This window comes from Alligator sinensis, unplaced genomic scaffold (genome assembly GCF_000455745.1).
Source record: "Alligator sinensis unplaced genomic scaffold, ASM45574v1 scaffold990_1, whole genome shotgun sequence".
Classification (NCBI taxonomy): Eukaryota; Metazoa; Chordata; order Crocodylia; family Alligatoridae; genus Alligator; species Alligator sinensis.
In genome coordinates, this window is record NW_005842506.1 from 120,924 (window position 1) to 142,336 (window position 21,413).

Below are 21,413 nucleotides of genomic sequence, written 5' to 3' on the forward strand. Positions count from 1 at the left end.
CAGCCGGTACATACAAGTGGGGAGCGGCTCGGCCAGCAGCGCGCCAGGCCCCCCGTGCACGGGCCTCACCTTGTACATGGGCATCGCGGCGCACACGCGGCAGCACCCCTGCTGCCAGCCCGGAAACGGCCGAACAGTTCCCGCCTCGCCCACCCCCTCCCCCGATTGGGTGGCGGAGCCCTTCCGGGCACGAGGACAACCCTCCCCGATTGGCCGGGGAGACGGACGAATGCCAGTGGGGGGCCTCCCAATAGGCCGGGCGGAACAGCCAATCCGCGTGCGGCAAAAGAGAGCTCGCGCGGGATTGAACAAGGCTGTCTCCCTCTGGCCAATGAGCGGCTGAGTGCTGAGGCGAGTCTGGCGCCTCGGGGCTGTGGAGGGGCGATGGAGCCGGCGGCCTGGTGAGACCCCCTCCCCCCTCCCAGCCCCCCTCAGCGGGCGGCGGCTGAGCCCGGCCCGTGACGCGCTCCCTCCCCCCTGTCTTGCAGCCCGCCTCCCGCCGCGGCCATCCGGGCCCTGGACCGCCCGTCCGTGCACCGCATCTGCTCGGGGCAGGTCGTGCTGAGCGTCGGCACCGCCGTGAAGGAGCTGCTGGAGAACAGCCTGGACGCCGGCGCCACGCACGTCGGTGAGTTGAAGATACCTAAGCTGCCAGATGGTCTAGTAGGCAGGCTTGGCTGGTGTGGCAGGTGTGTTGGTCGTCGTTTGAGGGATGGGCACAGGCTTAGGTTACTCACGTGTGGTTGGATACACACAGGCCCGTGTTACCACGTCTTTGTTTCTAGCCGTGGGTCCCAAACACGCTCGTGTACATTCTGCCGAGGTGTAAAACTTAAGCACAGGCATAAAAAATTTGCAGGATCAGGCCTTGATTTGTCATCTGAGTGTTGTGATCCAACTTGGTACGTGGATCCCGGGGTGCCAAGTGTACTGTAGAAAGTTGCCACCCCTGATGACAGCTTGGTGGCCAATCAGAAAAGTGTTTGTTTTGGGGGGGGAGGGTGTTCATGTCACTGACATCATCATCATAAGCAGTAACTCATGCTCCCATTAAGTATCTCTGCCGTTTGATCAAGGATCTGAATGAAGGTGGAGACCGAGATAGTGATGTCTCCTGACTAAGGGTGTTTCCTCCATGCTTTAAACCAGTGGTTCTCAACCGAGGTGCCGCAAGGACGCTGTTGCCGTCCTGGCCAGGTGGATGGAAGTCCACCTGCAGACCTAGATCGGGAAGTAGCTGTGGCAGCAGCACTGGCATCATCCCAGTTGAGAACTTACCTGGCAGGGGAAACACCATGTGTCTGGGTCCATGAAGGCAGTTTTCCTTAAGTGTTCCCGGGGATAACTGTTCTTCTGGCGTGGTTTAGTACCCGCCAAGGTGTTGGGGCTTAAAGCCCACTTTATGGAAACGGGAGGCTCCCCCCTAGCTTGGTCTTGCATCCATATGGCTGAGGGCAGGCGACATGTGCTTGCATCTGACCCCCAAGCCTCTGGGCTTGGGCCTGCACATAGGATGCCTGCCAGAAGTCTTTGGAAATAGCTGAAGCCCCTGGTGTGGGTGGAAGATGTTTGCCAGTTGTGGGGACACTTATGATTCTGGACTAACTCACGGATTTGGACTTGATTTGGCTGATTTGACTTGGAACACAAAAAAAATTCTTTAAAAAAAGTAAGGGAACTGCTACTTGTAAGACAGGAGAATTAATTGATATATTGAGAGAGCACATGATGTTTGTGTATTTATGTAAAAAAAAATCAGTGTTTATTAAGCCAAGCCTTGTTCCCACTCAGATGTAGTATGCCTTTTTAAAGAGTTCACAAATTTTTATTTTCTGTAAATCTAGGAGATGAAAATATGTTACATAAGCTAGGACAAATCCAGTCAATTTGAATGAATTTAATACAGTATTTTACTTTTGTTTCTCTCACACAAATCTTGGGATATCAATGGGAGTCTTTAACAAAGAGAAAAAGTAGAATGGCACTTTATTTTATTTTGTTGTCTAGGCTTCATTCCCATCTTAGTTAATGTGTTATAAGTGGGAAGTAATATCATTGCAACTAAATGAAATGGAGGGCAGTTGCTCTTGGTTTATTTAACATGGACAGGAGTAAACCATTGCAATGGTGCTGTCTTGGGCAAAGGAAAATGTTAGAAGTCAGGTAAATTACTTATTCAATAAACCTGGTAAGCTGAGGCAGTACAACAGTGGTTTTCAGCTAAGGTGCACCAACTTTAAAAAGTGTTGTGTGAGAGAGCCTCTGAAAAGCTTGAAAACCACTCTGCTTTAAATATTTAATGAGCAACGTGAGAAACCATATGCTGTTGTTTATGGTGGACCTGTACCAAGGAACAGGATTTTAGATTCCAGAGTTTTCAGGCTGGCAGCTGTTATAACAGAGAAACTAAACTTGCACCCAAAAAAGGAAAAGAAAAAAAAGTTTAAAAAGCGTTTTTAATCTGTGTTGAAAAACAAATGGCTGTTGAGGACATTTGAAATAAGTTAATGTTATGAACTCAAAATTCTGCATATGGATTCTGTCATTTAACCCCCCCCCCCCCCTTTTTTTTTTTAATTTTAGATATAAAGCTTAAAGATTACGGAGCAGAGCTTATAGAAGTTTCAGATAATGGTTGTGGTGTAGAAGAAGAAAACTTTGAGGGCTTGAGTAAGTTGAATTTTTTTTCTTTTAATTTGTTTTAGAGCCTCCTCTACCACTTCTAGCAAACTTTAAAAATGTAATGTTTTTAAAAAAGATACTTGACCCTTCCACAGAATAAATATACCTTCAAGAGTTGAGGTGAAGCTAGTTATAGGATGGCTTGGTGTCATGTTAATGGTATGTACATGTATGAAAGAGACCTACATCTAGATTGTGCACAGAACAAATACTGGTGATGTTCATTTTCTGTGAACACTCAAGAAGTTAAATTTTACAAGTATGACAGCTTTTTAAAAGTGACCATATAAGCTTGAATATTTGCTTAAAATAAAATTAACGTTGTATCTTTGATTATAAATATTACAAACTGTAGTTTTTAAGTCATCCAGAGAGGGTCACAGAAATACCATGTAACACTAAACAAGCATGTTTAATCAGGGCAATTAAAATAGTGGATTTTTTCCCAGTGAATTGTTTGCAAAGGATCTGTGGACCGGTATTTGTTCATTGAATCAATTTATGAATAATTTGGATAAATAGCTATAATTGAGAATTTCACACACATTTTGCAAATTAAGAAAACTGTTGAATTACTTCTTTATCTTGAATAGTTATACTGTAAAAGTTCTTTTGTTTCTTCAAATAATTACAAAAAATGCTTATGTAAATCAATAGGCAGACAAGGTTCCTTGGGTGAATTTGATATCTTTTATTAGACGAACCCAAATAGTTGGAGAATAGTTATTAAGCAAGCTTTCAAGTTCAAAAACCCTTCATCAGGCTAAGGAAGTTTCAGCAGTTGGTGTGCGCTCTTCCTGGATGGAATGACAAGTAAAGAAGCCAGGGCTGGGCTGGGGAGTCAGTTGCCAGGCAGATTATAATGTATCAAAAATCAGTAAAATCAGTAAAAAATCAAAAATGTAAATCAGTGTCACTTTAGAAAGATGTGGTAGAATTATATATATTATAAATATGTTTTTCCAGCTTTGAAGCATTATACTTCTAAGATACAAGATTTCTGTGATCTAATACATGTTGAAACATTTGGATTTCGAGGTGAAGCTCTGAGTTCACTGTGTGCATTAAGGTAATAATATTAACCTTTATTAGTAGAAGTTTACTGCTCTACAGCAATAGTAATATTAAATTGACAACTATGGCTTCAATTATCAATGAAACAAGGCTTTGGAAATTTGTAACTTGGTTTTTCCTCAACTGACAAAAACAATTATTTGCTGTTCAGGAATATCTTATTTTTTAAGTGGGTAAGTGCTGTAGAATTAAGCCATTTATGTACTACAAAAAATGTAGTTTAACAGTTGTTAAATCCAGGTGCAGCAAGTAGGGCTAGATTAAAGTTTGCTATAACAAGATTATACATAAATTTACCTTGGCCTGGTAATCTTCTCTTTTTTGACATGTTTATTAATACCCATGTATATGCAACCAAAGTCTGATGGGTCTTATGTTATGTGGCTGAGCAGCAAGCAGGGTTACCGGTCAGAAACATATTTGTTTTTTTTAAACTAATCTTTGTCATGTATTAATACTCCACTGAGTGTCTTTGCAGGGATGATTCAGGTAAGTAGTGTTTCTGCCTCTTATCCCAAATCAAATGTTGGCGCTTTAAACGAAAAATCCAGTCTGTTTTGGAACAGCTATAGGGGCCATGCAGTTGAGAGAGGATACAGCACATCCTGAAAAGGCAGCTGGAGAACCAGCAGAATACTTCAGAGCACAGGCACAGTGATGCCAACATTATTAGGATATTCTTTAATGTGAAATTACTCCTGGTCCAGACAAGAGTTAAAGATCCTCAGTAACATTCTGCCTCTATCAGTATGAAGAGATGTGGTGTTTGGTCAGAAATCTTTTTGTGTTGATGCAACTAAATTTATATTCATATAAACTTATGTGCAGACAAGTTTACAGTCTGTAAGGTGGTTAATTTTTAAGGCCCTGTTTCAGCAAAACCATCCTGTTAAGTATGTGCCTAAGCATCTTTTTTATTATAGCCCAAATTAAGAAAAAAAGACAGTTCAGATTTGAAATGCAAAAGCCTCAAGATGTCTTTTGGTGCCTTTAATGTGCCGTATATTTTATTGTAAAATCAGTGTTTTCTCATGTGACCTGTAATAATAACCTGTTGGATTCTTCAGCAGTTATGAAAACTATAAACATTCTGTCTCTGGTGTTATAAAAAGTGGATGTTTGTCTCTGTAATAGTGTAATTTTGTATAAGCTGCCACTAACTTATAAAAGGGATACAATTGAGAGGCATTTACTAGAATAAGTTCATCTTGGCCAAGGCTTGTATATAAACCTTCAGTGTATAGTACTATATGACTGAAAAAAATTGATCCAAATGTCAGTGACCTACTTCAACATTTTCAGTCCTTCTTTTAGCTGTTAGCTCCATATAGTTTCATAGTTAGTAGGGTTGGAAGGGACCTGAGCAGATCATCAAGTCTGACCCCCTGTTACAGTCAGGAAAGAATGCTGGGGTCAGATGACCCTGGCAAGGTGTCTATCTAGCCTCCTCTTAAAGACCCCCAGGGTAGGATCTAGCACCACTTCCCCTGGAAGTTGGTTCCAGATCCTAGCCGCCCTGACTGTGAAGTAGTGCCTCCTGATAACCAGCCTGAATCTGCTGTCTGTCAGCTTATGGCCGTTGTTCCTTGTTACTCTAGGTAGTGCTCAAGGGAACAGGGACTCTCCCATTGCCTGTTGGTCTCCCTTGGCCAGTTTATAGATGGCCACCAGATCCCCTCTCAGCCTCCTCTTGTGGAGGCTAAACAGGTTCAGATCCCGTACCCTGTCCTCATAGGACCTGCTCTGCTGCCCCCTGATCGTGCGAGTGGCCCTTCTCTGGACCCTCTCCATATTGTCTACGTCCCTCCTGAAGTGCAGCACCCAGAACTGGACTCAGTACTCCAACTGGGGCCTGACCAAGGTCGCATAGAGGGGGAGGATCACCTCCTTGGACCTGCTCGTGATGCATCTGTGGATGCATGACAAGGTGCGGTTAGCCTTTCTGACTGCATCCCCACATTGACGGCACATGTTCATCTTGGAGTCAATAATGACTCCAAGATCCTTTTCTGCCTCTGTGCTGGCGAGAGGGGAGTTCCCCAGCCTTTATGTTTGCTGCTGGTTCCTCCTCCCCAGGTGCAGTACCTTGCACTTGTCAGTGTTGAAACCCATCCTATTCTCATCCGCCCACCTCTGTAATCTGTCCAGATCTAACTGGATTCTGTCCCTCCCTTTTGTTGATGCTTTATCAATGTAATCCCCTTGCACTGCTCGTTCAGTAAAAGTTCTCTCTCTAATAAGCAACTGTCCTCACTCCCTACAACCACAGACCTTCATGATGCCCCAGCCTCTGGGTCCAAAATCATGGGCACAAGCACTCCCCTCCCTACTAGCCCACTCCAAGGCATGCTGGGCTAGATGATAACTCCCACCCCCCTGGTGTCAGAACCACAGCACTTCAATGCCTAAAAAGGTTACTATCTGACACCACAGTCGCCTAATTTTTTAATGATAATGGGGTGAGAGACAGTGTTGGCTTTTCTAAAGTTCAGAAAGACTGCATCCACCGCGACGCCTGCATCCAAGGATTTAGTGACCTGATCATAGAAGGCCATCAGGTTGGTCTGACATGACCTGCCTCTGATGAACTCATGTTGGTTGCCCCTAAGCATACACTCCCCTGCTGGTACCTCGCAGATATGCTCCTGGATAATTTTCTTGAAGAGCTTCCCCAGGACTGAGGTAAGGCTAACAGGCCTATAGTTTCCTGGGTCCTCCCTCCTCCCTTTTTTGAAAATGGGGACCACGTCGGCCCTCTTCCAGTCCTCTGGCATCTTGCCAGAGCACCATGAGTGCTCGTAAAGCTGTGCCAGGGGACCCGCAATGACCTCTGTTAATTCTCTCAGCACTCTGGGGTGGAGATCATCAGGACCTGCTGATTTGGACACGTCCAATCCCAGCAGGAGGTCCCTGACTAGGTCCACTCTGACCCTGGGCCTGGCTGCGCCTCCCCTGGGACCATCAGGGATCATGGGGGGGGATGACCTGGTCCCTGCTCAGAAAAATGGAGGCAAAGAAGTTGTTAAATAAGTTAGCTTTGACGTCTGGTGCGACCAGACGTGAACCAATCTTCTGGATAAATAACAAAACAGATTCTCTGATCTTGCAAAGCTGTATCTGACTAATTAATCAACAGTTCAGCTTTTAAGTAACTGACTGGTCTCGTATTCAGAGATTTAAAGCTAAGCATATGCACAAGTCTACAGGGTTGAGGTCCATGTTTGCAAAGCATAGAGCCCCTTGATGTAAAGCACTTAAGGCAAGATATTTCTTCATCAGTTCACTATTTTCCAGCTTTGTTACTCTTTAGGAGAAATTTTAAACCCACATTCTAAACTAAGTGTTAGAAATGATCACAACATTCACCTATGTGCATCAGTGATATTACTATAGTGTGCGTTCAAAGAAAGAGCATAAACCAACAGAAGCAGAGCCTAACATTACAGCCTCTGCAAGATGTAATAGATAGATGTAAAAGATAAAAATGCAAGGTTTGGCATTACAATTAGGAAGATCTTTACGATATGTTTAAGTATTGCATGCATGTTCTTTGTAAAGATAGGTTTTATTAAAAGCTGTGTCAGCGGTGCTGGTGAAATATGAATAGAAACATCTGAGTTTTTGCGGGAGAGGGGATTGGTACTGTAGACTGGGTAAAGAAAAGATTCTATTTAGTCAATAAACTATTTTTTTTTCCCTTCTCAAGTGATGTTACCATTTTTACTTGTCACAAGTCTGCAAAAGTTGGAACTCGTCTGGTGTTTGATCACAATGGGAAAATTACTCAGAAAACTCCTTACCCACGACAGCAAGGAACAACTGTTAGCATACAGCAGTTGTTTTATACTCTGCCAGTGCGGCATAAAGAACTTCAAAGAAACATTAAGAAGGTATGGCCAGTTGGAAATCTGTTTTAAAAAGAATATGGTGCCCAGCAAATGTAAACCTTCTAAACAACAAATGCACTTAATTTAAATAATAAATTGTAATTCTTTCCCTTCCCTCTTGATTGAGTTTTGTGTTGGGGAAAAATTTGATTTGTTCAGTCACTTTGTTCTAGAACCTGATCTCTTCAATACAAATAACGAAAGAAGGTTTGAAGTTCTTTTCCTTTCAAGCTAACTTTGCTTCAATAGTACTAACTTTTATTTTAAATAGTGATTTCATACTTGTAAGGATAAGGACAGTTTTGTATGGTTTGTAGAAGTAGCAGTTGTCTCACAGTAAAGCTATAGAATTCTTTATAAAGGTAGGGAAAAATTATGATATACCCCAAACCAGAATGTTCTGCTTAGTTTATTTTAAATTTTATGTTGTTTTTAAGTTTTAATATAATATGCCTAATTTTATTTTTTAATAGGAGTATGCAAAAATGGTCCAGATACTGCAAGCATATTGCATCATTTCAACAGGAGTTCGAATTACCTGTACCAATCAAGTTGGTCAAGGGAAAAAAAACACCGTGGTATGCACCCCTGGGAGCTCAAGTCTGAAGGAAAACATAGGAGCAGTATTTGGGCAAAAACAGGTACTACTACTGGAAAGAAATAAAAATGCAGCTACAAGTAACTCATATTAAGATGCAGTTGGATACAATGTGAATAAAGATCCTGTTTAAATCATTATGTATACATTTATTTTAGACATTAAACACAGAAACTCCATTCTCCTAGCACATCCTATAGGTTGAATAAGGAGAGGGAATTTCCACCTCCCCAGGTTCTGCTTCTGGTTTTACTTGCATAGCCAATCTGAGCGGGGAAGGGGTTAGAGAGGGGAATGATACAGAATGAAGGGATGTGTACAATTCTTAGTACTCAAGACTCATTATGTTAGTATTGTAGCAGGTGTCCAAGAAAGATGAAGAGTCATCATCTGTGCTTTTGGCGATTTGCAAAGACACCCAAATCCTTGAGTCACAAATCTGAACGATAAAAATATTAATGTTTTGCAGTGTGGAAAGCTCACTTAGGAGAGAGAGTTCTGTTTTGCAACCTCTCAACGTGAAATTCAGTAGTTTATTCTTTAGAATTTTGATCTACCATCTTAAATGACATTCCAGTCAGCAGATGTAGAGGTTTATGTCTTAGTGATTAACAAAAAATTATTATAAATAATTATCTCCAGCTGGTGAAAGTAAGTAGAAAATCAAAACCAGCAATAAAAAAATACTCTTGTCCTCAGCTCTAAGACATATTTAGGCAGTATTTTGACTCTGGTTCCTGGGGGTTGCTTCAGGGTTACGGTATGCATCTGCCCCAACCCCTGTGTGGCCATTTGTGATATCCATGTAGTGGTTCTTTGTTCCTTTTTGGGAGCGCCCAGAGTAGATGTTTAATAGGGTGTCCTGGAGGGCAATGAAGAACACATGTCCAAAATCACTTGATGATTGAACTTGAACATATGGCCCTCAGGACACAAAGTGAGTTTGATGCTCCTAAACTAAAATGTTAAGTTTAATATCCTACTTTGTAGTGCTTTTAATGCCAAAGTTCTTGATGCATCATTAAAAACTAAAAGAAGTAAGAGTGACCCCACTGACTATGTTAACATTTGTTATTGAAGGGTATTTTATCTGTGTTACATGTAAGATAACCAAATATTTCCAATATGATTTTTTCATTCAAAGGAAGCTTTATTTGATACTGTTCATTGAGTACAGGAAACCTGATTAAGTCATTTATAGCTGGGAAGCCTGGGTAAATGTTTTTCTGTCTCAGATTGGCTTAGAAAAGCCCACGTGAGTTTGATAGGGAGAGATGGAAAATTAAGGGCTGGAACTGTGTGATCACACACCAAGTAAGAAGAGTTAATTTAGATTTTGTGCTTTTGTGTGCACTCTTCAGCAGTGCACAACCTAGCAGGGGTTTGAGGGTAGTTCCTTCTTTTCATTTGGCTAACAGCATTTAAAAAATTAAAATTACCACCTGTGCTAAGTCGATTATGATTTTGACAGTTTATAAAAGAAAACAAAAGAAGATTGCATCTTTAATTCTGTAGGCTCTTCACAGTGTCTGAGCTAAACGTGAATAAGAGGAAGAAAAGCTTATAAATCCCATTGAGCCCGATTCATTACAGTTGTATTTTAATCTTCTGGTACTAAAAGGAGTAACTGGCAATTTAATTTTCTTTCAGTTGCAAAGCCTTATTTCCTTTGCTCAGCTACTTCCTAGTGAAGCTGTTTGTGAAGAATATAGCCTCAGCTCTGTTGACATGCCACACAGTCTGTATACGTAAGTAGGAAACTATGTTGCTCTGGCCAGAGAAACATTTTAAGATTATCAGTAATTTTAAAGAAAGTTCAAAGTACAATATGTATTATGGTTACTAAAATATTTAAGGACAGCACAATGGACAACTGTTATACATTTGGGGAAAGTAACTCAGAAATAAGAGGTAGCTAGCTAATAGATGCACGTGGAATAGGAGTGGTAAGGCTTATCTTTCCTGCATCCTGGGCAGTTTGGTTTTATTTCAGTTTTCTGTTGAATTAATCCTATATTGGAATTTTGAAATAGTTGCAAATTTATGACCAAATTGTACCTTCCCTACTAATGTCATTGTGGGGGAGGGGTGGGGAGAGGCATAGGTATAAGTGAGAGCAGAATGTCTCTAACTTGTGTAATCAAATTCTTAAGCACGTTTTAATGAAATAATTTATAGTGGCTTCTGGAGCAAAGATTTTTTTTATTAAAACATCAGTGTTTGGGCTTATCCTGCTCTCAATCAGTGTCACAGTTGGCCCTTGTGGCAGGGAGATGATGAACGCAGCTTCATTTGAAGCCAGATAGTGTTCCTTTTCTGACTGGTAGAAGAGTAGAAGTTGGTCACTTGGTACATGCCAACCTGGGCTTGAGGAGCTAAACTACACACAGGTGTTTACTGATTCTTCAGACTAATTTTGGCTTTCCTGTACTTTAGAAGTGTTCTTCCATTATCACAACAGACCCTGATCATATTAATATTAAATAGCATTACAGGCTTCATTTCCCATTGTGATCATGGCGTTGGAAGGAGTACAACAGAGAGACAGTTCTTTTTCATCAATCAGAGACCATGTGATCCAACAAAGGTACAGTTCCAAACCATAACATTACTGATAATTGTTTATTTTAAATTCTCCTTTCCAGTCTAGACCTTGTCAGTATTATTATTCCTGAGTCCTTCACTTCTGTATCCTTAGCATCAAGATGGGTCAAGAGAGTCTGAGAAAATGGCCAGATAGGCTTAATAATACAAATGCTTGCTCACATTTGTTTTGATATCTTCAGAGGATATGTGGTGTGTTTTAAGGTCTAATCTTGTGAATAAGGATTTGGGTTAGATAATCCTTATCAACAGAATTAGAGTGAATAATGATACCTCTTACTTTTTCTTCACTTTCTATGCAGGTTTCCAAGCTTGTTAATGAAGTTTACCACATGTACAATAAACACCAATATCCATTTATTGTTCTAAATATTTGTGTAGATTCTGGTGAGTTCTTCTGATCAATTTCTGTTAACTCTTGCAGAAGACTAGAATAAATTTAATGCAAAACAAACACAGTTTCATAGTATTTGAATTACTGGGGCATAAGTAGCTATTAGACTAACTGAAATACTGCTTTTGATCGAGTTGAGAAGATGTTTCTAATCTGTAATTGGCCTTGTTTGCAGGAGTCCAGATAAATTATGTTCCTGGACAGAGCTAGCAATAGTGAAATATGTGTTGTAAATGAAGAACATGCTTATGCAGGCAGTTTGCACTGTCTTATTTGCAGACATAAATAAATGCAACGGAATAAAGAAAAGGAAAAATAAAGGAACTTCAATCCAAGGATGGAAGGAACAAAAATATTGGCTAAATTAAGCTTTAAAATTGCTTTCCTTTCTTTTTAGAATGTGTTGACATCAATGTAACACCTGATAAGAGGCAGATTTTACTACAGGAGGAGAAAGTTTTGTTAGCAATTTTAAAGACTTCTCTGATGGATATGTTTGGTAGTGATGTTAATAAACTTAACATCAATCAAAAGCTGCTGGATATTGCAGGTAGGTCTCATCTTAACAGCAGGAATCACTGGGATATGACAGATAGTAGAGAATTCAAAGGTTAGATAAAATGTGTTTTGAAATATAACTTCCTAAGAGGAAATATGCCTGTTGCTGACATTGAAATTGATGAGACCATTATAGACTCCTAGAATACCATTTGTAGTGAGACATCAGGGTCTGGTGTCAGAATTGAAACTTCCTATTGATAATGTAGCTGCCATGTTATCTCTTTAAATTGTTAATTTTTTAATGGGAACTTTAAAATAATTTGATATTTTGATGCAAAAGTACTTCATCTTCAGTCTATTGCTGATCCATAGCTTGCTGTATCTGCTTGTTTCTGTTTCTTCCCCAGTCTTCCTCACTATTCATTTCCTTAGTGATTTTATTTGTTTTTTAATTATGATTAACAGAAAATCTAAAATTAGCCTTGTTCATACTTGATTAGGTAACTTGAAAAAAATACTTCCAGAAGAAACAGAAAAGCCTAAAACAGAAACATTGCTTGGTTCTGCATCTCAAAGTCCAAGCAGGGAATTAAAAAGAGGGATGACTATTACCAAATTAAGGGAGTCGTTCTCACTCCATCAAATGACAGAGAGCAGCTTTGGGAGCCCTAAAAATGTGAAACAACAACACAGCTCCCCTAGGCACAGACATCTCTTGTCAGATCTTTCCACTTCAAGTCCTGTAAACAGTCAAAAATCTGACCCCAACAAGGAGACTGATTGCTGGAGTGCAGTGGACTCAAACACACATACAGTTATTGGCACAAATTTGAAGAAATTGGAAAATGACACTGATTCTGGATGTGGTAGTACTTCTGTAGAATCAAATGTTAGCTTTAGCACTCCAGAAGTGGGTAGCTGCCTCAGCAGTGAAAGTACAGATGCCTCTCCTGAAAAAGAATTCCATATATCAGATGAAAATCTCCAAAGTGGGTGTCTTGAAACTGTAACCTGTGCTGAGGAATCATTGGAATGTGATGTCCAGCTTTCCGGAAATGTACATAAATTGAACCAAGTGGGCGATCAGAAAGAACGGAGAGAGTTCCTTCCAAATTCTTTCCCAAATATGAAGCGTTTTAAAAGTAAAAAAGAGGACCTAAAGGGAACCACCTGTCCAGAACTAAAGAATGCTCAGAACTCTGCACCAGGACTACATGCTGATGTACTGATAGAAGTTCAAAAGAAAACTGTGACACTTGAGTTCTCAATGAACACTTTAGCAGAAAGAGTAAGAAAACTTACTCAGCTACAACAGAAAAATACAGAAATGCTGAATTATAGAAGATTTAAGGCAAAAATTAGTCCTGGAGAAAATAAGGCAGCGGAGGATGAATTAAGAAAAGAGATACGGTATTTACATCTTCCTAACTTTTATTGTTAAGCAGATAATAGATAAAGTTAGTGAAAATTACAGGTTAACTGTATTTGCTGAAAAAGCCTTTATCTGTTGATTAATTTTGGAAATACAGGTTTGTAGAAGAAAAACTTTTTTTTAGTGTCTCCAGGGCCTGGAATAGACTCCCCCAGAGGTGGAGCATGCACCTGTTCTAGACATTTTCAAGAAACAGTTGGATGCCTATCTTGCTGGGATCATTTGACCCCAGCTGACTTCCTGCCCCTTGGGCAGGGGGCTGGACCCAATGATTTTGCAGGGTCCCTTCCAGCCCTAATGTCTGTTAAATCCATGAAGCATCCATTACCATATAAGCATTTTTCGGTAATTTGTTTAATCTGGTAACTGCAGTTACTTCAGATGTAGATGCATGTTGAATATAGAAATATGTGCAGTAAATACCAAGTGCCACGTGCATCACAAAACACCTCTTTTAGTCCTTGGCTGGAGTATGTAGATTGGTATATCCAAAGAAATGCCAAACTTCATGAAAAGCAACAAAATAATTATCTGGGATGGTTTGCCATGTGAAGCCTGTAATTCATATTTATCTCCTCTAGTGTACTGTGAAGTTTCTGAGGGTAGAGCAGCTTTGCAGATGGGCCAGACTCGCATTGGGAGGTGGAAAATGTGTTTGTAAAAATTATTTTCCAGCATTCAAAATTCTGCCTTATCATTTGCTCACAAGTTTTGTTCCCACGTTTTTCCTCCTTGCTTTCTACAAAGAGCAAAATTATTTATTTTTAAATACAGTTCCCAAGAGTATGTTGAGCATTTTGTAGAAAAATAAAACTGAATAAAGTCCTCGCATGTTTACACGTGACAGATCAACATTAGATAATCTAGATAATCTGTTCTGTTTTTCTAAATACAGTAAAGAGATGTTTGCAAAAATGGAAATTATTGGTCAGTTCAATTTAGGGTTTATAATTGCCAAGCTGAAGTCTGACCTCTTCATAATTGACCAACATGCTACAGATGAGAAATACAATTTTGAGATGTTACAACAGCACACCATTCTTCAAGGTCAGAAGTTGATAGCGTAAGTGTTTATCTTGTATTACCAGTTCTGGTCATCTTGAACTTCTGCCTATTGTAAAATTCTGTTGGGGAGAACCTTCAGTTTAGGATGGTACCTCTGTAATTGCATTTGTCTCGCATCCTTTTGCTTTATTTGGTTCTCCATGGTAATTGATATATTCTTTCTACTTTCAGTGAGTCTTTCCTGGTAGATATACATCAGATTTATTGAGTAAATAAAGCTTAGCTTCAGACCTATAAGGAGACTTTTTTTTTTTCCTTTAAGATACAGTTGGGGATCACTGGAAGTGTTCAGAATTCCAGCCTCCAAATCCCCCAATAATTCTGAGCTTTATTTTTTTTAATGTTAACCAAACTGCAGCCTATGATATTTAAAGCCCCTTCACTTACGTAATTAAGAACTCCCAAGTACACCACCCAACTTTTACATGCAATATTTTAAATAAATGTCCTTAAATACGTGGGTTTTTTCGGCTTTTTTCAAGTTAGGGGTATAACATTTAGATGAAGTTTAGGGCAGTAAAGAGAGGGAAATCCAGAAAAGGAGTACTAAGTATGGAGCAGCATATTGTTCAGCCAGTCAGAAACTTTTATGTATCTCATTACTTTGAAAAATGAACATGCCATGATGGTCAGTTAACATAGATAAGAATATTTGCTTGACTTCTTTAATAAAATGCTTCTTTTCTCTACTTTCCAGGATTTGTGCAGTTTTTTTAGGCTGTGGTTAACATCTTATGGATGAGCATTTATATATAAAAAGTATATCTGGAACAAGAGAAGTGTATATAAAGGAAGGTGCTTTAGATCTATTTTAATCAAAGCTTTTGTACATGCTTAAAACATAGCACATGCTTAAGTATTCTGGTGAATTGGTTTATAGGACCTGATTTACACAGCCTTTTGAGTCTATCCGTTGAGGTCAGTAAGCTTTGGATCAGAGCAGGCCATTAAAGAGGAAACAAAGAGACCAGTGTTAACAGTACTGGTCCTCTAATGGTATGGGTAGATACATAAAAGGGGGAAATTTTCAAAAGGCTAGCAGCTGTTACAGTCATATGTGTTACATGTGGTCAAGTTGGGAATGATGCATAGGTAGCAGAACTGCTCTAGCTCTGACACTGGATGAATCAGCATAAACGTTGGAGAGATTCTGCCAAATTTGTATCATTCCCAGTGTGCGGGCTGGGAGCGGTCCGAGGCCCTCGGAGGCGCGCGCCGCGGGCTGTGGCCAGCAGCCCTGGCACGCGGGTCGGGGAATGCAGGCCGGCGGACTAGAATTAGGCACGGACGCGTAGCGGTTGATTAAAGATTATTTTACTTACACCGTAGATGGTCGCGGTGCAGGCAGGAAAACTTGCTTGAGTTGCAGTTACAGATAGGAAAGAAGAGCGGACAAGAGTTCTAATCTCGCGAACTCTAGCCCAATCTGGCTGAAGGCTCTAAAACCGCGAGCCCGTCGTGTCAACCGAAGAAAACAACTCGGAGAAGAGCTCTGGATTCACTCACACGAAGTTTGCTAGACTCCGTGGAACTTGCGCGCAGGGAAGGGGTTCGTCGAGGGATCGCACTCGGCGACGGGGAGAGGCCAGAGGCTGATCAGACCCCTATAGCCTTCTTAAGGCGCACGCTGGGTCCGTTAGGCTCCGCAGCACTTAGAGTTCTTTACAAAACGTGAAGTCCTCCTCTTCCAGATGGTTGTGGAGTCCTCCAACTTGGGCGGAAACCACTCAAGCCTCTTATACGGCTAGCAAGCCAATCGGTAGCCGCCACGTGGGAATAATGTAGAACTGGCCAATAGTGGGACACAAATTTGCATGTGGGTGGCGGGAACTCCTTTGCACCGGGGTTTTCTCTTTGCAACTGAGAAATGCACCCTGCAAAGAAAGCTCCTCGGGGCGGGAAATAATTTAGCAGTGCCGAAGCGCGCACACACAAAATCACACCCTTGGGTTGTGACACCCAGCTTGTCCACACCTAGCAATTAGAATGAAACAGCAACAGTTGCTAACCTTCTGAAATGTTTCCCTTTTGAAACTGCTTCAAATGAACATGGGTCCAGCCCCTAACAGTTTAAATTCTCATGAACTGGAAGTAGGCTTTGTAGAAGCTTTCACTACTTGGCAGCTATAGAGCTAAATTTCTGCTGTTAATTTTATTGAGGTGCAATAGAGTTCTGAGACTTTATTAGGTTAGTTTGAATGTTTTACAGAGGTACTTACCTAGCACTTCACATGTTCAAAACACTTAAAAAAAATGTTAATGTCCAAGGAATGCTAACCCTCAGTTATGCTGAACATAAATCAGTGTGAGACCTAGAGAAATCGGGGAACTAGGTCAAGGCCACGCAACCAGTGAGTGTTGCAACCAGATTTTACTTTTCTTCTATGCAGTACAAACTGGTGTAGTGGAGAGATACTCAAACTAGCTTTTAAATGAGGTAAGTTGGGTACTAGAAACCATTTAGCTCCAGCAGCAAGGGACTTTGTTTGAGCTCCGGTATCTCTTTGGTACACAGTAGTCTGCACCATAGGTGGCTCTTTAAATTGAGTTACCACATCAAACAACTTTATTTAGCCTGAAACTGTCTTTTTTTTCTTTTCTTTTAGGCCTCAAAATCTTAATTTAACTGCTGTAAATGAAACTATATTGATAGAAAACTTGGAGATATTCAGAAAAAATGGATTTGATTTTGTTATTGATGAAAATGGTAAGTTTGAAACAGAATTGCTAGAACTAGAAAAGTTTGTGGTTTCCCTCCTCTTCTCCCTGCAAGTGGAGGATTCTGTTTATAACATTTATCAGGAGTTTTGTAGAAAAAAAAGAACATAAGAATTGCCATACTATGTCAAGACAGATCTGTCCAACTCAGTAGCTTATCCCCTGACAGTGGCAAATAGCAGGGGGGTTAGTGAAATACTGCCATGCCATAATCAGAATAAATTCCTTTATGGTCTTTTAAAATATTTAATGTAAAATGGTGGATTATTTATTCATTATCTAAGAAATTGGCTTGATTTAAGGATTTTCTGTTAACTCTTTTATAGTCATTTTTTGGTGTTGATTCAGTATGCTCAGCTGCCACTTCTAGAGATAGATGGAGTTAATCTGGAATTAGAAGGTTTTCAGATATGCAAGTGAATCTAACAAGCAGGGAAAGGAACTAGCATTTGGGATTTTTGGTTTCTGTTTGGCTTTAGCACTGTACTGCTATATGGTCACTTAAACTCTAAGGCTAAGTACAGACGGTCAAGAATCCCAAAGCTGAATCGATTCAGTGATTCTGGCATTCGCTTTTGATTCTAGAAATGCAGCTGAATGCCTGCAGTAGCTCATACCAGAAGGCAGGGGGCGCTAGAGCACACCTCCCTGCTTGGCTGGAGCAGACAGCTTGGGTCAAGGCTAGGCCAACCATCCTGCGAGGGGAGCTTGCGGGTGAAGTGCAAAGCATCCTGGGATGCTGAGGGACTGTGAGTTGACTTGAATCTGAAGTGTATATGGGACAGAAGTCCAATAAACTGATTTAACCTAAATCAGTTAAGTCTGATACTACATCCATTCAGGTTTATCTTAAACCGGCTTCAGCCATTTGAAAGCAGTTTATGTGCGCTGAACTTCTGTTGTGTTGCGGGTGTGAATTGGTTTCCGATCACTTATACTGGTTTATGTATAATTTCTGTCCCTAGCCTAAGTGCCTTACTTCATCTGTAGAATAGGGTTGATACTGGTTTAAGTCACTGGCGACTGTGTGTGCGTGGAGCTGGTGCTGGTGCTGGAGTTGTGGAGCCTGGCGCAGCTGTTTGCAGCCTGCTTGCTGCAGCTGTCCAGAGCACAGGCTGGCTACAAACAGCTGCGCCAGGCTCCAGAGCCCAGTCACCAGCTCTGTGCTGAGAGCAGGGGACAGACCAAGGTTGTTCTGCCTCAGGCCCCTCCCCTACTGCCCGCTCTGAGCTGCGTGTGCACATGCCGGTACAGAACTGATGCCTGGGCTCCGGAGCCCGGCACAGCTGTTTGCAGCCTCCTGGCTGCAGCCAGCCCCAGCTCTGGGTAGCTGCTGCCAGCTGGGAGCCCGTGCTGCTCCCAGCAGACAGCTGGGCTGCTGCAAACCCTGCTGAGAGCAGCCTGGGCTTCGTCACTGGCAGCAGCTACCCAGAGCTGGGGCTGGCCGTGGAAAGCCGAGCAAAATGGCCTTGCGTGCCATGCTCGGCACGCATGCCAAGGGTTGCTGACCCCTGGTCTAGACTGTCAGCTCTGTAAAGTTGCCCAGTTTTTCAGAAGTTAGATATACCAGATTTTTTTCTTTTCTTTGGTTAACAAAAGAATTTCAGAAACAAGTACAGGCAGCCCTCGACTTACTTACAACGTTTCGAGTTACAACATTTCGCACTTACACCATTTCTAAATTGACACTCGGTTTCAACTTTTATGACGTCAGTTTTGACTTTACAACACTTGATCCGATGCAACGCCATGGCAGCAAACAAGTTTGCTGCGTCACCCATCTCCCTGGAGAACATCTGTCCAAACTTCCTTGAACACTTTCTTAAAGAAAGTAGACAAGACTCCAGCAAAACCTGCAGCCGAGACTCCTGAGAAGAATCCAGCCAAGAACCCTTCAAAAAGTCCTACCAAGAGCCTTTCAAAAAGTCCAGCAAAGTCGCCTCAATAAAGTCCTTCCAAAGCAATATGATTGCTATTTACAATATAAATACATTAATGTAGCTATATTAGTCATCTATAATTGTTCGAGTACAAAATTCTGGGGTATTTTTGGTGAAAATAGGGTATTGGGCCTTGGTTCAGGAACCAATCCCCCATTATAACATTGTTTCTTATGAGAAAATTGGTACCAAATTACGTTTTGACTTAAGACATGTTGTTTAGGAACCAATTGTGTCGCAAGTCTGAGGACTGCCTGTATACTTGTGCTAGATAAAATCTTAACCATTTTATAACAACCCTCAAAAGACTTGGATAATTATTTCAGCATGTGTGTAGAGGTCACTCTCAACCAATCTTTACAAATAGTATGTTTCAGATTTTACTTATTTTTATTTGAAGTTATACACTGTTTCTTTAGCACTTTTAAAAAAATCTTTCAGCTCCTGTAACTCAAAGGGTTAAGCTGATTTCTTTGCCAACAAGCAAAAACTGGACTTTTGGTCCTCAGGACATAGAAGAGCTGATCTTCATGCTAAGTGATTGTCCTGGAGTCATGTGTAGGCCATCCAGAGTCAGACAGATGTTTGCTTCTCGAGCTTGTAGAAAATCTGTGAGTACTCTAGTAGATTATATTCACTAGTAAGTGCTGTATATTCAGTTTCATGTGTAGTCTGATTTGTCTGTTATATGTAGTGCAGTATGAGTAAATTTATTAATGAATATTGACACCATATATTTGATTCTGTTCCTTGTCCTTTGCTCGGTTGTAAAAACAAGACAAATTTCTCTGGTCTCTAATTGCATCACTGTGGGTGCATGTACACATGCCATTAAGGCAACATGATGAACTCTGGCACCAGAGTCAGCTGCTTCCAGGTGCAGCGTCTGCATGTGTGCCTGGGACTGCAGCAGTTTGAGCCTGGGCAGAGCTGCCCTGGGCTGGCAAGGGATTTGGGGGGTCAGCCCCTTGTTCTGGGTGGTGGCATCAGAAAGAGGAGGGTCTGACTGGGGCACAATGGTGCTAAAGTGCAGGGCTAGGCAGCAGGCAGCCCCCCCACACTTTAGCATCCTCATGCCCCAGCCAGCTTCTGTCACCATTTACACATGCATTTCAGTGTACGTAATTGCTAATTATTTTACACTTAATTAACTGCAGAGCTACCCGTGCAGAAGCATGTGTGTAGATGCACCCTGTAAAATTAATACAGTTAAAAGTAGAATCAGACCCTTGCATCTTAATTTAAATTAGATTTTGATGGCCCTGTAAGTTTCCTTATTTTAATGTCTTTCACGGTATAATTTATTCTGTTGTAACTGGAGAAATGATCTCTTAATGGAATAGTTGCCCTAATCAGGGGAGAGACTGTTAAACTTCTCTGCTTTTGTTCACAGGTGATGATTGGGACTGCACTTAATGTAAATGAGATGAAGAAATTGATCACCCACATGGGTGAGATTGAGCATCCTTGGAACTGTCCTCATGGAAGACCTACCATGAGGCACATAGCCAGTTTAGACTTGATTTCTCCAGAATAAAACCATGGCATTTGTTTTATTGGCAATTTTCACTTTTATTGATTGGTGATAATACTGATCCATGTCTTTTTGACTTGTAGATTTTATCATGACATTTTTTATTTTAGCTACTGTTTTGCATATTTAAATACTACTTTTATAATGCAAACATATCCTGTAAGCTTTCTTTATTACCTTTATCAAGTATAAAGACACATGAGGTTTACTTGTAAATAGCATTCCTTCTGTCAAGGCTGGCTTCATAGGGTTTTTTTTTCCTGCCTCAGCTGTAATTGTATTTTAAAAATAAATTTTTATAACGAAATCTGAGTTGTTAATCAGTCTGCCTTAAAGGGAACATATTTTGGTGTGACTTAAAATAACGTAAAATATATCTAACCAAGATTGTAGTAAAACTATGCTGACAGTTAATTTTCTTAGTATATGGTACCCATGTCTACTGTTTCAAAGAAATCAGAATTGCTGTATAGGCAAAAGAATTAAACATCTTTTTTCTCTTGCAACTTTAATTATGGTTTGTATTAATGTTTAGTAGTGAGAAACATTAAATACTGGTGCCAAGGAATCAAGGGAAGGAACTGACTCTTAAATATTAACCTTTTCCTCTCAAGCACCACTTTACTGAAACCGATTCCGTAACAGTCTTTAAAGAACAGGGATTCCTTTTTGAGAATGAATCTTGCTAACCTTTTCCGTTATAGGATCCAAGTAATTGTTATGCTGGATACTTAGGAGCCAGGAGTCCAGATTTTCTGCTTAGTGAAGTTAATGGTAAAACTCTGACTTCATTGGTTACAAGGTCTGACCTAAAAGTCTTTGGTTTGGTTTGCATTTCTGTGGCCATGCCTCTCTTAGAGGAGTGAGTTTGGGCCTTTGTACTAGTCCTTTCAGGGATAGGGTGCAGGACTGGACAACTGAAGATGTGGGTTTTCTTGGTTTTACCATTGAATTGTGTGAAGTTGATCAGAAGCTGTGTTCACC

General features: G+C 40.8%; 2 protein-coding genes across 4 annotated transcripts in view; one reads left to right on the top strand and one right to left on the bottom strand.

Moving 5' to 3' along the window:
* The window catches only part of AIMP2 (aminoacyl tRNA synthetase complex interacting multifunctional protein 2), a 6,855-nt gene extending 6,097 nt beyond the window's left edge, over nucleotides 1–758 (bottom strand). The window contains exon 1 of one of the 3 annotated variants that reach the window (XM_014523575.2): nucleotides 738–758. Coding sequence is in view for 1 of the 3 variants with exons in the window: in XM_014523574.2 (XP_014379060.1) it covers nucleotides 70–84 (15 nt within the window). In the remaining 2 variants the exon portion in view is untranslated. Of the gene's footprint in view, nucleotides 1–69; nucleotides 156–737 lie in introns of those variants that run through there. The other 2 variants (XM_014523574.2, XM_025213119.1) reach the window with 2 other exon arrangements.
* On the top strand, nucleotides 318–20,927 carry PMS2 (PMS1 homolog 2, mismatch repair system component). The gene is made up of 15 exons (XM_014523567.2): nucleotides 318–401; nucleotides 489–628; nucleotides 2,584–2,670; nucleotides 3,649–3,751; nucleotides 7,463–7,646; nucleotides 8,117–8,284; nucleotides 9,892–9,989; nucleotides 10,729–10,828; nucleotides 11,148–11,232; nucleotides 11,637–11,789; nucleotides 12,241–13,150; nucleotides 14,068–14,235; nucleotides 16,844–16,944; nucleotides 19,337–19,506; nucleotides 20,289–20,927. The coding sequence occupies exons 1-15, from the start codon at nucleotides 385–387 to the stop codon at nucleotides 20,430–20,432; spliced, it is 2,628 nt and encodes an 875-aa protein (XP_014379053.1). The 5' UTR covers nucleotides 318–384; the 3' UTR covers nucleotides 20,433–20,927.
* Nucleotides 20,928–21,413: the final 486 nt, after the last annotated feature.

Bases quoted from the DNA above. Each gene is read 5' to 3' on its own strand.
- PMS2 (XM_014523567.2), top strand. The intron at 3,752-7,462 runs GTAATAATATTA...TCCCTTCTCAAG, and splicing joins AGTTCACTGTGTGCATTAAG to TGATGTTACCATTTTTACTT. The intron at 16,945-19,336 runs GTAAGTTTGAAA...AAAATCTTTCAG, and splicing joins TTTTGTTATTGATGAAAATG to CTCCTGTAACTCAAAGGGTT.